Source organism: Chaetura pelagica, unplaced genomic scaffold (assembly GCF_000747805.2).
Source record: "Chaetura pelagica isolate M959 unplaced genomic scaffold, ChaPel_1.0 scaffold109, whole genome shotgun sequence".
Classification (NCBI taxonomy): Eukaryota; Metazoa; Chordata; class Aves; order Apodiformes; family Apodidae; genus Chaetura; species Chaetura pelagica.
The window spans coordinates 12,331,520-12,344,914 of record NW_009970725.1 but is presented as its reverse complement, the minus strand read 5'-3'; the positions used below and the strand labels follow the sequence as shown (position 1 = coordinate 12,344,914).

Below are 13,395 nucleotides of genomic sequence, written 5' to 3'. Positions count from 1 at the left end.
GTAGCAGAATGCTCTGAACTACGCAGTATTCATGGCAATGAGGCAGCAGGCCAGTGATAGGAGATAAAGGAGTGGAGCACATCTACATTTTGAGTAGGAGTTTCTCGATGACAGAAGTAGACTAGCAAGCTGGCAGAAGTTTTTCAAACTCTGTCTGTGCTTAAATTTCCCTGCAATAGAGCCCTTATATGTTTAATTTTGATGAACTGGCAAATTCTGATTAATGTTTGCAATCAGTTTTAATCAGTTTTACTTTTAAGCTCTGAGTCTTTTTCAATAGTCCTGCTGTGCTGAAATCTGCTTTCTTTCATAATCTTCCGAAGGCTCTTATGCCTAAATCCAGTGTAATCCACTGTATTTGTTATCATAATAATGCTGATGGTAAATGTTATGTGCCATTTACAGGAAAATGTGGAAGGTGAAAACTGTGATCTCTGTAAACCAGGATTCTACAATTTGCAAGAAAGAAATCCTCAGGGCTGCACAGAGTGTTTCTGCTTTGGAGTTTCTGATGTCTGTGACAGCCTAACATGGCCCATCAGTCAGGTATTTATGTTATGTCCATGACCTAATATTCTTTCCTCAGGCAGCTGCAAAATGTACTGTATTTCTCTTGCATGTGTCCAAGTGAACTCCAAATTCTGGTATGTGTCTCCTTACAGAGATTTTCAGTGTTGTGCAGCTCTGAGGTAGTCACCCTATCATTCCAGTGCAGGTTTTGGCCCTGCTGGCTGGCAGTATATCAGAAGCGTTGGGTAGTGAAGGCTGTGATAGTGCACTGGAAACATGTTTGTTGGTTGTTTTTTTTTTTTGTTTTCTTTTTTTCTTTTTTTCCTGGCCTTGTGCTGTTAAGGTTTCATTGCATATTGAGAAGATGAACCCAAACTTGTTTCCTTGCTCTCATACCTACTGGGCAAGGCTAGAATGACTTGTGGCAACATTGCCAATACTATCTCTTAAAAAAACAGGGTGATTATCAATGTCACTGTTTTCTGAATAGACATTTATTGATTTAGGGGGCCTTGGGAGCACCGTTTTTCCACCAATTTTTTTTTGCACCTCTGCAGATCTAGTCACACTTTAGTCTCCTGATTTGTGTGCCAATAAAAAGAGAAGAAAACATGAAATTTACTGAAGTGTTGAGATGCTTGTATAAAACTCGTTCTCTCATCTTGCTCCCTCTTCTGGGTCTCTGGATTTAACTTTCCTCCAGCTCAGCTCTGTTTATAAATGTGGGCAATAGGCCTTGAATTTCTGTAATTCTGTCTCAGGGGATTACATAGGTATAATGATAATTTTATAATGAAAATCACACTTGTATTTTTTTCCTATCTAATAGAGAGGTAGAGACAATTTTAATCTGAAGTGGCATATTTACATTTATTGGATATCAGACTGGGCTAATGAAAGTTTTACAGATCCATCAGTTTGAAAGAATATCTAGGGAGGGGTTGAGTTAATGACTGCTTTCTCAGTGACACAAAACTTGACTCCATTAATATTGCTGTTCTTCTTGCAGATATCAGACATGACTGGATGGCTTGTTACTGATCTCTATAATGCAAGGAGCGTGCAACCTCAGCGAAGCCAATTCGATGGACCCCGTCAAATAAGTATTAACAACAGTGAAGCTGTAAAAGTACTGAAACATACTTATTACTGGTCAGCACCTGAGGCATATCTAGGAAATAAAGTAAGTTCTCAGTCAAACCTCCTTCATAGTTGCTCTATTTTAATTGTAACATACTGCTTTAAATATATAGGTTTTGTGATTAAAAATTACACATAAACCCCAATATTACCAGAGTTCTCAATCTAAGCTCTTCAACTTATAATGTTCCTGGCCAGACATTCCCAGTACCCTCCTCTTGCTTTTTGAGCTTGTGCATCTCCCTACTTCCTTCTCTGCCTATCTTCACACAATATAATCTCTCTTTTTCTCTTGACTATTACTGATTTATATGCTTACACTGTCCATACTTTTGGCTCCTATCCCAAAGCTTGCACCCTTAACAGCTTGTCCAGTACAGTAGACAGGTCCATTAAATTCCTCATATCTACCTCTTGGCCATCTCCCATTTCCCATTTACTAGCTTCCAGCCAGCTAGCCTTTCAATTTTTTTCCCTAATCTCATATTCATTTAATATAGGTTTAACTGTAGGTACTACTCTTTAACCTACTTTAAGGTAGTCAGCAGCAGCTGTGGGGCTAAGGAGCCTGAAAGCTGTAATGTGGAATGTGACTAACTCCAGTATGCTGTGCCCCTCGGCTAGGACGGCAGTGTCAACCCCTGCTGTTCGCTGAAAGCCCTGTTTCACTGGTGTTTCACTGAATGAGGGCACTTATCTGAATCATCTGTAGAGCCTTCAGCTAGCTTTCCTCACCTGCACAGCAACAAGCCAGCACTTGCTGTGCTGTGATCAACCTGTGTTGATACACATGGTGTGTTCAATTTTACCTGGAAATTGGTATTTGTTAGCAACGTACTCCTATAATTTGGACATTGTACTGTGCTGTGTCACTTCGTTGTGTTGGGTGGAGGTTATTGTGTTGTTAAGACTTTGCTTTTTGTTATTTCAGCTCACAGCTTTTGGTGGAGACTTGAAGTATACGGTATCTTATGACATTCCAATGGAGAGTGTCGACAGTGATATAGTATCAAGTGTGGATGTCATCATTCAGGTGGATTTTTTTTTTTTTTTTCAGCTTGTTACTATTCAGACACTATTAGGAAATTACATGGAGTTAAAAGAAAGGAAAATAATAATATTTCTATAGTAGTAGCTTTGTCAACTTTTAAGTCCCTTCTTAAAACTCACAACCAAGATTTTGTTACTACTAATTTTTCTTATTTTCTGATCCATGTGTCTTAAATGGTAGGTATACAATAATAGTTTTAAATAATAAGTACTTAAAGTTTTGTGTAAATAGAGGAGGCGTTTATTAGGAAATGTGCAAAGTTCTGTTTACAAAAGAAACTACAATAAACAGAAAGGACATCTGTTTATGAAATAGCTGAGTTTTCTTGCTGTTTTTGCTTATTTTTCTAGATTTGTGTTGCAGTTAAAAACTAAGACTGTATTGAATCTAGGTGCCTCCAAAAATGTTATTTTGTAAAACACACTTGGCAAGAGAATAAAAAAGAGAAGAGATTCTGTTTTGTAGAAGAGTTTTATTTTTGAAATCTAAGTGAATTCTTTTTCCAAAAGAAAATAAAATATTTCTGAAGTCTCTGAATCAAAAGAAAATGGGATTCTAGTCTTCCTGAAGCTGTGGAAAGTGCAGGCCTTTTAAGTTTTTTCTAGTGCAGGAAGTCTGGTTTGATTGCCTTCTTTCAGTGTTATCTGGAGGTATATCTGACACTAAATGAAATTGCTAAACAAAATGTGCACACAGCTATGGAAAATGTTTTCTCTGTCTTTCAATTTCAGGGTAATGGGCAGATTTTGAGTACAAGAGCAGCAGGCTTGTCATTGCAGCCGTATGAGGAGTATTCTAATGCAGTGAGATTTGTATCGGAGAATTTCATAGACTACAGTACAAAAAAAGCTATAGACCGGGAAAGGTTGATGACTGTTCTGGTAAACGTGACCCATCTTCTGATCAGGGCCAACTACAACATTGCCAAAAAAGCCGTGTACAGGTGAGGAAGAGAAAATATTCAGGTTAATCTATATACTTATATTATTTTTGTGCATATGAAACACTGTTCGTAATGGCAGTATTCCTAGGATTTTACATTAATTTCTAGAAAAAAAATAGAATTTTCTCAGGTTCAGATTTGTCACACAAATGCATTCGTGTGGAATGCGTGGAAAGGGCTTCTGGTTGTTTTGAAGATATCTGATAGCAGAAACATTGTTTTCTGCTTTTGAGGAGAGCTGCATAAAAGCCTTATTACAATGGCAGCTTTGTTAGAGGGAAATACCTCGGAAACTCTTAACAATATGCTTATTTTAGTATGTGGCAAGTTAATCCATCACTGACTATTGAAAACCTACCAGTAAAATTGTTGGCTGTAATTTCATTTAACGTCTGTTTGTAAATGTTACAGACACTCATCTCCTCTAAGGGAATGCTTAATAGGAAGATTGGGCTGGAATGGATTAACTGGTCATAGTCTCAAATCAACATTAAGCAGTATCTGCATCAGTCCTTACAGGTCTCTTGTACCTGTTCACCAAGATACACAGAGATAAGTCTGTTGGTATACTTATAATGCCATGGCAGATGAGGAAGGCTTTTTTTAAATATCTCCACAGGAGAAGAGACAATAGTAGTAACAATAACAGGAGGAGGGCACATCTACTCCCAGATCTGAAAATGCAGTGGTAACACTATCATCATACTTTTTTACAGCAGAGATTTGTGCTGTTCCTCAGCTGTCACTGCCAGGGAGCAGCACACAGTAGTGTTACTCCCCTAGAAGCAAGCTATCTATTTCGAAATCAAGGGGGGGGAAAAAAAAAAAGTGATGTTTTCATACTTTATTATAGGCTGGACTCTGTGACTCTGGATACTGCAAATGCAAATGTTATAGATCTTTCTTCAGCACCAGATGTGGAATTCTGTGAATGTCCTCAAGGTTACACAGGAATATCTTGTGAGGTAACCTCTTGCAGTGTTTTATGTGTGTAAAATTGTCTTCTATCTAAAAGGATTTGGGTTTTAAAGGCAGGCTGCCTTTAAGTATACTGCCATAAAAGTGTATGTTCTGTGGTGATATAGTGTCTACACAGTGCTATAGATATTTTCTTCCAGATACACTAAATGAGGTTTTAAGCTTATTTCTTAAATTCTACTTTGTGGCACTAAAAGATGATGATACAGTTTAGAACATCCGTGTTGCATAGGGAGAAACTGCAAATGCTCTGTGAAGCTGTTTTGAGCTTACCTTTCTCATTAATAGCACTTCGCCTGGATCTCAATTGTGTACAGTTAATTTCTATTTTATGTCATTAGGTCTATAGGGGCAATAAGGAATTTTAGCAGGGAGGAATGCTAGCCTTTGAAAGATCCTACTAGGGGCAAATACATCACACAAGGTGATGCATATCTGTGAACAGAAGATGAGGGAGGCAGAGCACCATCTGCAGAATAGCAGGAATTATTTTGATGAATAATTTCAGTGTGAAGCCTTGTGCTGTAGCATCGCTAATGATTCTGCAGAGGTAGAATGTCTGTTTTTTATTGTCCCGTAAAAAAGCACTTCACATATTCAACTGCTCAAAACTCAGCTTACGTGCCTCTAGGAAAAAAAGGGTGAATCAAAGTTTCATAGAGTTAGTTTTTATCCCCTTTGTTGTGTGCAAGTGAAAAAAGAACCACCAGAAAAGAGCTGCAGTGACATCAATAGAGTTGAAAGAGCATTCAGTTACCATAGAGTGAATGAGTCAGATGGTGGGTGGTCGGAAGTGGGCTCTTTGAAAATGTTTTGATGTATACTTTTAAGATACATAATGCTACTGCTTTTTTCCCCTCATTTCTTTTTAGTCCTGTCTCCCTGGGTACTACCGTGTGGATGGAATACTCTTTGGAGGTATTTGTCAACCCTGCAAATGCAATGGGCATGCAACTGAGTGTGATATTCATGGTGTTTGCTTTGTAAGTCATCCTTCAAAGTGTTTGTGTTTTAACCATCAGTTTTGGAATCAGGAGAGCATTTTGTCTGTAGGAGACAAGTTTACAGTGTACGTAAATTTCAGGCTATGGGCCCCAAGTGTTTTCTTTTTCTTGCTTTTCCTTGTTTACTTCATAATATCTTCAGGGAGCTCCATTAAAGTGGTTTCCCATAGAGGGTTTGTTTCAGTTTATCAGTTAAAGTGGAGAATAATCAGAACTAAAATTAAAATGTCACCATATCCTAGCTGATAAAAACCTTAACTTGGATTGCTGCAGGTGACAATAAAACTTTTCCTGAAGGAACTAAAATTAAGCAGTGTTTTGAGTGACTATCTGCTTTTGAATATATGTGCATCTTCCATGACTGACATCAGTGGAAATTACTTATTACTTTCTGAAGAAATGAATTAGCTCTCAGATGTCTTCTGAGATTTAGAAGTCAAAGAAATACAATGCCGAAGCACCAGTAAGAAATGTGTAAGAAGAGTGTTACTACAAATGTGTGCAGTATGCAAAATAAGTTCATATATAAGTAATATGTTTGTTTTTGTGTTGCAAAGTATATCCTGAAATGTAGAGAAGAAACAATTAGGATTCGTTGTTACAACTCAGAAAAACACCTGTTTATTTTCAGTGTTCTACTCTGTTCTTCATGGCTGTCTCCTCAAATGTTATACTGCATGCAGACTCCTCCAGGCATCCCTCACGGGCTGGAAAACCACCAACAGTAAATATTAAAAGTTTTTTTCCGTGTCTCACAGGCTTGTCAACACAATACAACGGGACCTTCCTGTGATCAGTGCTTACCTGGCTTCTATGGAAGTCCATCCCAAGGAACTTCTGAGGACTGTCAGCCCTGTGCGTGTCCTCTGAGTTCTGCTGCAAACAAGTAAGCTGCTCATGTGAGATTTTCTTTTGCACATTCGGCAAAATCAGAAAGTGATATGAATAAAAGATGGTGGGAAATCTCAAGGAGAGAGAGGAGGATGTTTTGAGTCCCACTTCATTTGAGTGTATCTCAAAGAAGCTTTGTTTTCCCAGATACGCATTTATAGACTAAGCTAAGACAGGCTGAGCAAACTGTCACAATTTGTACATGAAGGTTAAAAGTAATACTTAGATCTGTCGTTGAACTTAGCAGCAAAAATGACCATTATCTTTTGTGTTGTTTCAAAAGACAGCAGGACAGAAGTGTTGCCTGTGAAAAAGAGCTCAGTATGGAAAAGGGACAGACTTGCTAGAAAGAGGAGCAGGATTTTAGGAACTACCAAAACAAAAAGTCCTGAGAAGAGTTTTTTTTGCAACAATCACAACTATTTTGACATTCTGTAATGTTTAAAGCATTGATATTAATCTAAAAAAAAACCACTTGTAATCACATAGTTATGTAGATAGGTACCTGGTCTTTAAGGGTGGATATTGAATGTTTGTAGAAGTCTTGATACTGACCACCAGAAACATTGTTCATAGTTTCAGTCCTACCTGCCAGCTGAGTGAAGGAGGTGGAATTGTCTGTGACAAATGTCTTCCAGGCTATACAGGTTCTCAGTGTGAAAGGTATGTACACTAGCTTTGGGTAAAACAGCTACATCTTGGCCATCACTAACTGTTCATCACCCTACCTGCCTTGAATTGTGCATACCACCTGCACAAAATATTCCTAATAAAATTTTCCTTCCTATTTTGTCATTGCTTGTAATACAAAGACACTTTAAGCAAAAATTTAATAGGAAATACTTCCTTGGGTGGGGAGAGTGACATCACAGCATTCCAACTGATAAAGTTTTTAATCTCTGGTGCAGGTGTGATACAGGTTACTATGGAAATCCACTCATGCCTGGACAATCATGTGCTCTTTGTGAATGCAATGGTAATGTAAACCCTCAAGAAGATGGCCACTGTGATACACTCACAGGACAATGCCTGAAATGTCTGGGGAACACAGCAGGTCACCATTGTGAAAGGTGTGCTGATGGGTATTATGGGAATGCAGTGATCGAGAAAAACTGTCGTGGTAAGCTATTATTAATATTGCTCTCAAAATTTACAAGACACAAATGTGGTGTGTGTGTAGCATAATGGATAGGGAGATGTAAACCTCTGCTGAAAGTGCTAACCTTCAAGTTCTGAGTGGGTCAAGTACAGGTTGAAAACTATGGGATTGGGTTAGCCTTAGGAAGGAATGTATTATTCCGGGGTCTGACACTTCATATTCCTGCAACTTGTTTGCTTGCTTAGTAGTGTCCATTCAGTGACATGCTGTAGACATTTCCTACATCTGAATGTTACATACAGAGCTGGAAGAAACAAACTTCTCAAGTGTATCTATTCACAAGAGGTGGTGTTCTGTATCTTTTAACCCACATGTGTGGGACAGGTATTACTGTAGTATATTAACATATATAGGATATAAACAGGTAAAAGACATTTATGCTGAATTTGGAAATCTGTGTAATAACAAATGCATATAGATAGACATTAATATTTTTTTTTTTTAATTTGGTTTCTTTTTGTCTAAACATAAGCCTGTGAGTGCCACGTGAATGGTTCTCTTTCAAGTACTTGTCATCATGAGACAGGCTTCTGTCACTGCAAATCAAATGTGATCGGAGAAAGATGTGATAAGTGCCTGGTAAGCAAATAATTGCCTGCTCCTAATATCTGCATTTTTTTTTTTTTGTCTTCCATTTATTTATGGATACTGATTCAAACTGATAAAGGGAATAGCAGCAACTGTATTCAGGGATGAGGGGACCTATTGCTGGAGCAAAGACCAAAGGTTTCTCTACACAGGCTTTTGTGGTTGCAAGTTGCTCTGCCTATGCCCTTTGCAGATGTGAAGCTATGCAGTTGACTCAGCACCCTTCTGAATAGGGCTGTTGAGGCTATGGCTGCACTGACTGACAGCACACAGTGTTGGCTTACTGAGAAAAAGAAACCAGACACTGGTAACATGGAGGGATCTTAGCACTGTGTTTCTGCAAAATGAAGTCTTGAGTGGGAATATCTAAAGAATGCAGTTGGTAATAATAAGTACATCATGGCTAAACACCAAAAAGGGATTCAGCTAAAAGACAGGCCTGTTATAAGAACAAGTAGATATTCACTGGTGATACAAAACAGCAGTTTCCAGCCTTTGCTGAGTGTAGAACTGCCTCAGAGACCAGAACAGGAAATCTGTGCCCACTTACTGTCCTCGTGCCAGCCCAGCTGAATGCCATTCAGTCCACATGTACCATAGGTCACTGACATGCTGCTCTTTTCTGGTCTTCCATTCACATTCACAGAAACCTGTGCCTGATCAGCGCAGGCCACCCTCACTTCATGGAAGTCTTTAAATTAACACAACCTTAGACTTTAAAACAAAGTCTCACTGATCAGATTAGTGGACCATGAGAGCTGTTCAGTGTTCACTTTTTCACCCAAATGCATATCAGCATGTAGCTGGAAACAGTGCAGAGATAAAGCCAGGGAATCCTCCCACAGCAGTCACACAACGCTGTCCAATACTCACCCAGGGTAGACAGCAGAGAAAGTAAACCAGAAAATAAGAGTGCATGTCATATTGTATTAAAAAATGAATGAAATACACTTCTAATGTATTTACTTCTTGTCCAACAGAATGGTTATTATGGCCTGCTTACTGGGCTTGGCTGCATTCCCTGCAACTGCAGTCAATTTGGCTCAATCTCTGTGGACTGCGATAATCAGGGGCAGTGTCACTGTGTACCAGGAGTGGCTGGAGAAAAGTGTGATCGTTGTGCTCATGGTTTTTACGCGTTCCAGGATGGTGGCTGCACACGTAAGCTCTAATCCATGAATCTTTCAGGGTTTGTCTGGAATTTCTTTCAGCAGTATATTTTACGTTAAACTCTTGCAAAGGTCAGTTGTTTCAATGACTATACACAAGAATTTGTAGAATATTCTAATGTGTTGATTAGGCTGGGGAACAAAGCTTTTCTTTGATTTCTTATTGTGTGGTTCCTTGTAAAAGGTAGTGACTATGAAATAAAAACTCACTAAGGTTGCATGAGAGAAATCCTACATCCTCAATAGCTCCTTTGTCCTTTTTTTTTTTTACAAAACCCTTTAGTCCTTCAGAGAGAATAGAAACCACTCCTTTTCCTGCAGTCATAGCAGAGCTACTAGTCTTACAGATTTTTACCTTGTTTCTTAATTTAATTTTTGAAAAGTACATTTTATAGTTTGATAAGATGGCATTGACTGTATTTTCCCATCATCACCTGGGTGTGTACAATTTTTGGAATACAGAGGAAAATGTTATCCTAACAGAAAACATGCTATCAAAAAACTTCTAAAACCTAATTTATCATGTTAATAAGATGCCCTTTTCAACACAGTATAGCTTACAGAATGCCTACCTTTTCTCCAACCTGACATTTTTTTCATGCCTCAGATGCTGTAGTAACATGGAATCTGCAGTGAGATTATGTGGTAGGATTATGTTTTGGAACATATATACTGTGTGTTTACTAAGAATCAAAGATCTCTTAGGTACCGTTAACCATTTCAGTCTCAAAAATTTTGTAGATCTTATTAAAACAATCAATAAAACTACTTTTCTGAACTTCTGCCTTTTTAGCAAGAATGTTGTATTTCGTCAATAAGCAAGAGCTTCCTGCAGCAGTTATTATAAAAATAGTTATCCATCACTGTTATTCACTAAGCAATTCTTGAAAAGTACTGCTTCCTGAGAAAAATCCTTTTATGTTTGAGATCATTATCATATCTCCTGATGAGTTTTGTACCCTCTATAATAGATTTTTTTTTTTACTGTAAATTTACTCTTACACACAATAATTTTGATTGCTTTTGTTACTCCCCCTGTGGAAATGCAGTGCTGCTTTTTAAACCACTGAACGAGCTATGTCAAGAAGTAATGGACTTTCAGTAAAAAGATGAAATATCACTTTGTTTCTCTGTCATTAGGGATGGCAAGGGGTTCCTAGCAGAAGGGAGAAACTTTACTGTATAATTAAGAAAAGTAAGACTTAGTAGTCTTGGAGTTTTTTTCTGTATAGCTAAAGGATAAAGTTAATAATTCAGTCCCTATTTCTCATGCAGCTTGTGACTGTGTTCATACTCAGAACAACTGTAATGCTGATTCTGGCCAGTGCATTTGTGCCCCTCACACTCGGGGACCAAAATGTGAACTCTGTGAAGAAAATCACTGGGGACTGTCTCCTAAACTTGGCTGCAAGGTATGTTAAGCTGGCTGAAAAGCCATGTCTCTTAAAAGCCATTCACCTTATTCTCATGTCAGAATAGAACTCTTGTTTTGAGAACCTCAGTCTTTATTCTCTATCTCAAAGTGTTAGTGCAACTTGGTCACATAAAAAAAACCCCAAAACCAGCAAAAAACCCAAATCAAGTCGGAATAAAGCGTTTACTGAGGGAACCTTCTTAGAAAGTTGTCTTTGAAAATACTGATCAGAGTACCTATCCTGGGTAGATGCATAGATCATATTAAAATTTCAAAGTGTGTATTCTAACTTTTAATTGCTTAAATAGTGATACTAAAACAGATTTACAGTAACAGTAGGTAATGACACATATTTTCAAGAACATTTGGTAATACATGTGTTTTCTATGTCAATCAAGCAGTGATGATATGTTTTGAAATGAAACGAAATCTAGCTTATCTAGCAATGAAATCTAGCTTATCTTGAAAGTCACTGTATCCTTTTTTTCTGAATATTTAGAATTTAAGTGTCTTAAGGTAGTTCATGTTTCTTTAATGGAAAAATAGTAACTCCTATGATGATATGTTTTGAAATGAAACGAAATCTAGTAACGAAAATAGTAAACGAAAATAGTAACTCCTAAAATCTCAGATGAGTATGATTAAGCAATAAAATGCCAACTCAGTACAGATCCAAGGAATACCAGTAATTTATGCAGTTAAGTTCATGCAGTAAATTTCTGACAGATATGGCATTGGGCCAATCTTTATTTTATAAATGTTGAGGTTTTAAAAAAGCCTCAGAATTATATGAGTGTAATTGGGTAATTTCAATGGAGGAACCCCAAATATCATCAACTTGACAAGATCTATCATCATATGCAGTAAATACTTGACAAGTGCAAGTAGGAGCCAAATTGTTTTCTTCTTTCTCTCTTTAAATCTGTTAGAATAAGGATGATAAAATAGTTGTATAATATCTCCTCAGAGTTTACCATCTTAGTGATTTATAGCAACTTACTTGGCAGCTGGTCTTTAAACCACTTCTTTGTCAGTTACCAGCTACTGTCATTAATTATTAATGTCCTGCAAATACACTGTGCTGGTCCCTGTGTATGTCCCTTGAGGTATTCCTTTCATAGGGTGATTCCACAATTAAATATACAACTTCTCACTTTTGCTAAGTGGTTTAACATTCCTTTTGGTTATAACATTGCAGTCAGTACCATACATTACTCTAAGGTATTGTAGTTACTTTCTTGATGCAACAAACAGTACTGTTATCTGTAAGTAACAGTCCCAACAGAGACTCCTCTGTGCTGAAGAGTCAGCTGTGGCAGATTGAGATCCAGTGCAACGACTACTGGCAAACCCTGGAAAGGCTCTTCCATGATCTCTACATGAATGAAACAGAGGAGATGGTGTCAGAAACCCAGCTGGTCTGCTTTTGCAACACAGACTGCATTTGTGGGTTACTGCATCTGACTTCCATTTCTTGCATTTTCCTTGGTATTCAGCATCCATTTCTGGGTGCAATGATAGAGCAGAGCTGTAGTCATGTTTTGCTTACAGCCCTTTCCAAGTGTGCTGCAGCACAGTTAATTGTACCTTGGAGTCCTTATTTATCTTTATCACATACAGAGCTTGAAGTACAAGTAAATTATTTCAAGAATTATCGTAACAGAAATAAGGTTTGATATTCAGAGCTGTTGACCTTTAATGATATCTAGGGCCCATGGTTGTGAACTTGTTTGGTCATAAAGTGCTTTAAACTAGACAATGCTTGCTGCTAGAGTAAAAACTGATTAATACAAAGAATACTAATAGTGAGCAGCAAACTCGTGAAGAATGCTAAAGGATACGTAGTTGTACTCATAGATTTTGTTGGTCCTTATGTGGTTTGCCTTACAAGGTAGGGCTTTTCATCTCAATAACAGATGATGAGGAAAGAAGACAGGAAAATGGTCAGTCAGGTGGTGACAGATGGAATGTAAGTTTTTCCTGCACTGTTAGAAATAATCACAGAGCAAAATTTGACTTCTTAAGTAACCACAGATATGAAATCAAGACTGAATATTAGATTCAGTCTACCTGGAAAAAAAAATGACAAATCAGGCACATCCACTTTGCTTATTGATGATAACAGGTTCTTACTACTGATTATGTAATGAAGGATGGGCTTTACCCAGGGAATGGTATCCTTTTGGTACTGAGCTCTAGTGCAGCTGAGCTGCCCACCTTTGGATGCAAAAAGAGTTTTTGTTCCTCATCGAATAGTAAATAAAGCTTGATCAAGATGTAGACTCTATTAATGCTTCTTGAAATCTTGAAAGAACACCAGTATTAAGTATTTATAAAATTTATTGTATTTATAAAATTATTGTAATTATTATTTTTTTCATCCAACATGTATGTATTATTGTTTTAATTTATTGCTGCAATCTGTATATAGTACTTTAAATAAATTGTTCTGGATTTTTTTTTTTTTTTCTGGAACAGGTTTCTTCAACTCCTTTGATTTCCAGCACAGATTTGGGAATCAACAGAGCTTCTTACTTTTTGCCATACA

General features: G+C 37.5%; 1 protein-coding gene across 1 annotated transcript in view; it reads left to right on the top strand.

Moving 5' to 3' along the window:
- LAMA1 (laminin, alpha 1) overlaps window positions 1–13,395 on the top strand; it is an 80,561-nt gene that overhangs the window by 22,477 nt on the left and 44,689 nt on the right. The window contains exons 10-21 of the mRNA XM_010006863.1: window positions 406–546; window positions 1,520–1,693; window positions 2,582–2,683; window positions 3,433–3,644; window positions 4,498–4,609; window positions 5,495–5,605; window positions 6,385–6,512; window positions 7,094–7,180; window positions 7,426–7,637; window positions 8,149–8,255; window positions 9,245–9,425; window positions 10,709–10,845. Coding sequence (XP_010005165.1) covers window positions 406–546; window positions 1,520–1,693; window positions 2,582–2,683; window positions 3,433–3,644; window positions 4,498–4,609; window positions 5,495–5,605; window positions 6,385–6,512; window positions 7,094–7,180; window positions 7,426–7,637; window positions 8,149–8,255; window positions 9,245–9,425; window positions 10,709–10,845 — 1,704 coding nt within the window. The remainder of the gene's footprint in view (window positions 1–405; window positions 547–1,519; window positions 1,694–2,581; window positions 2,684–3,432; window positions 3,645–4,497; window positions 4,610–5,494; window positions 5,606–6,384; window positions 6,513–7,093; window positions 7,181–7,425; window positions 7,638–8,148; window positions 8,256–9,244; window positions 9,426–10,708; window positions 10,846–13,395) is intronic.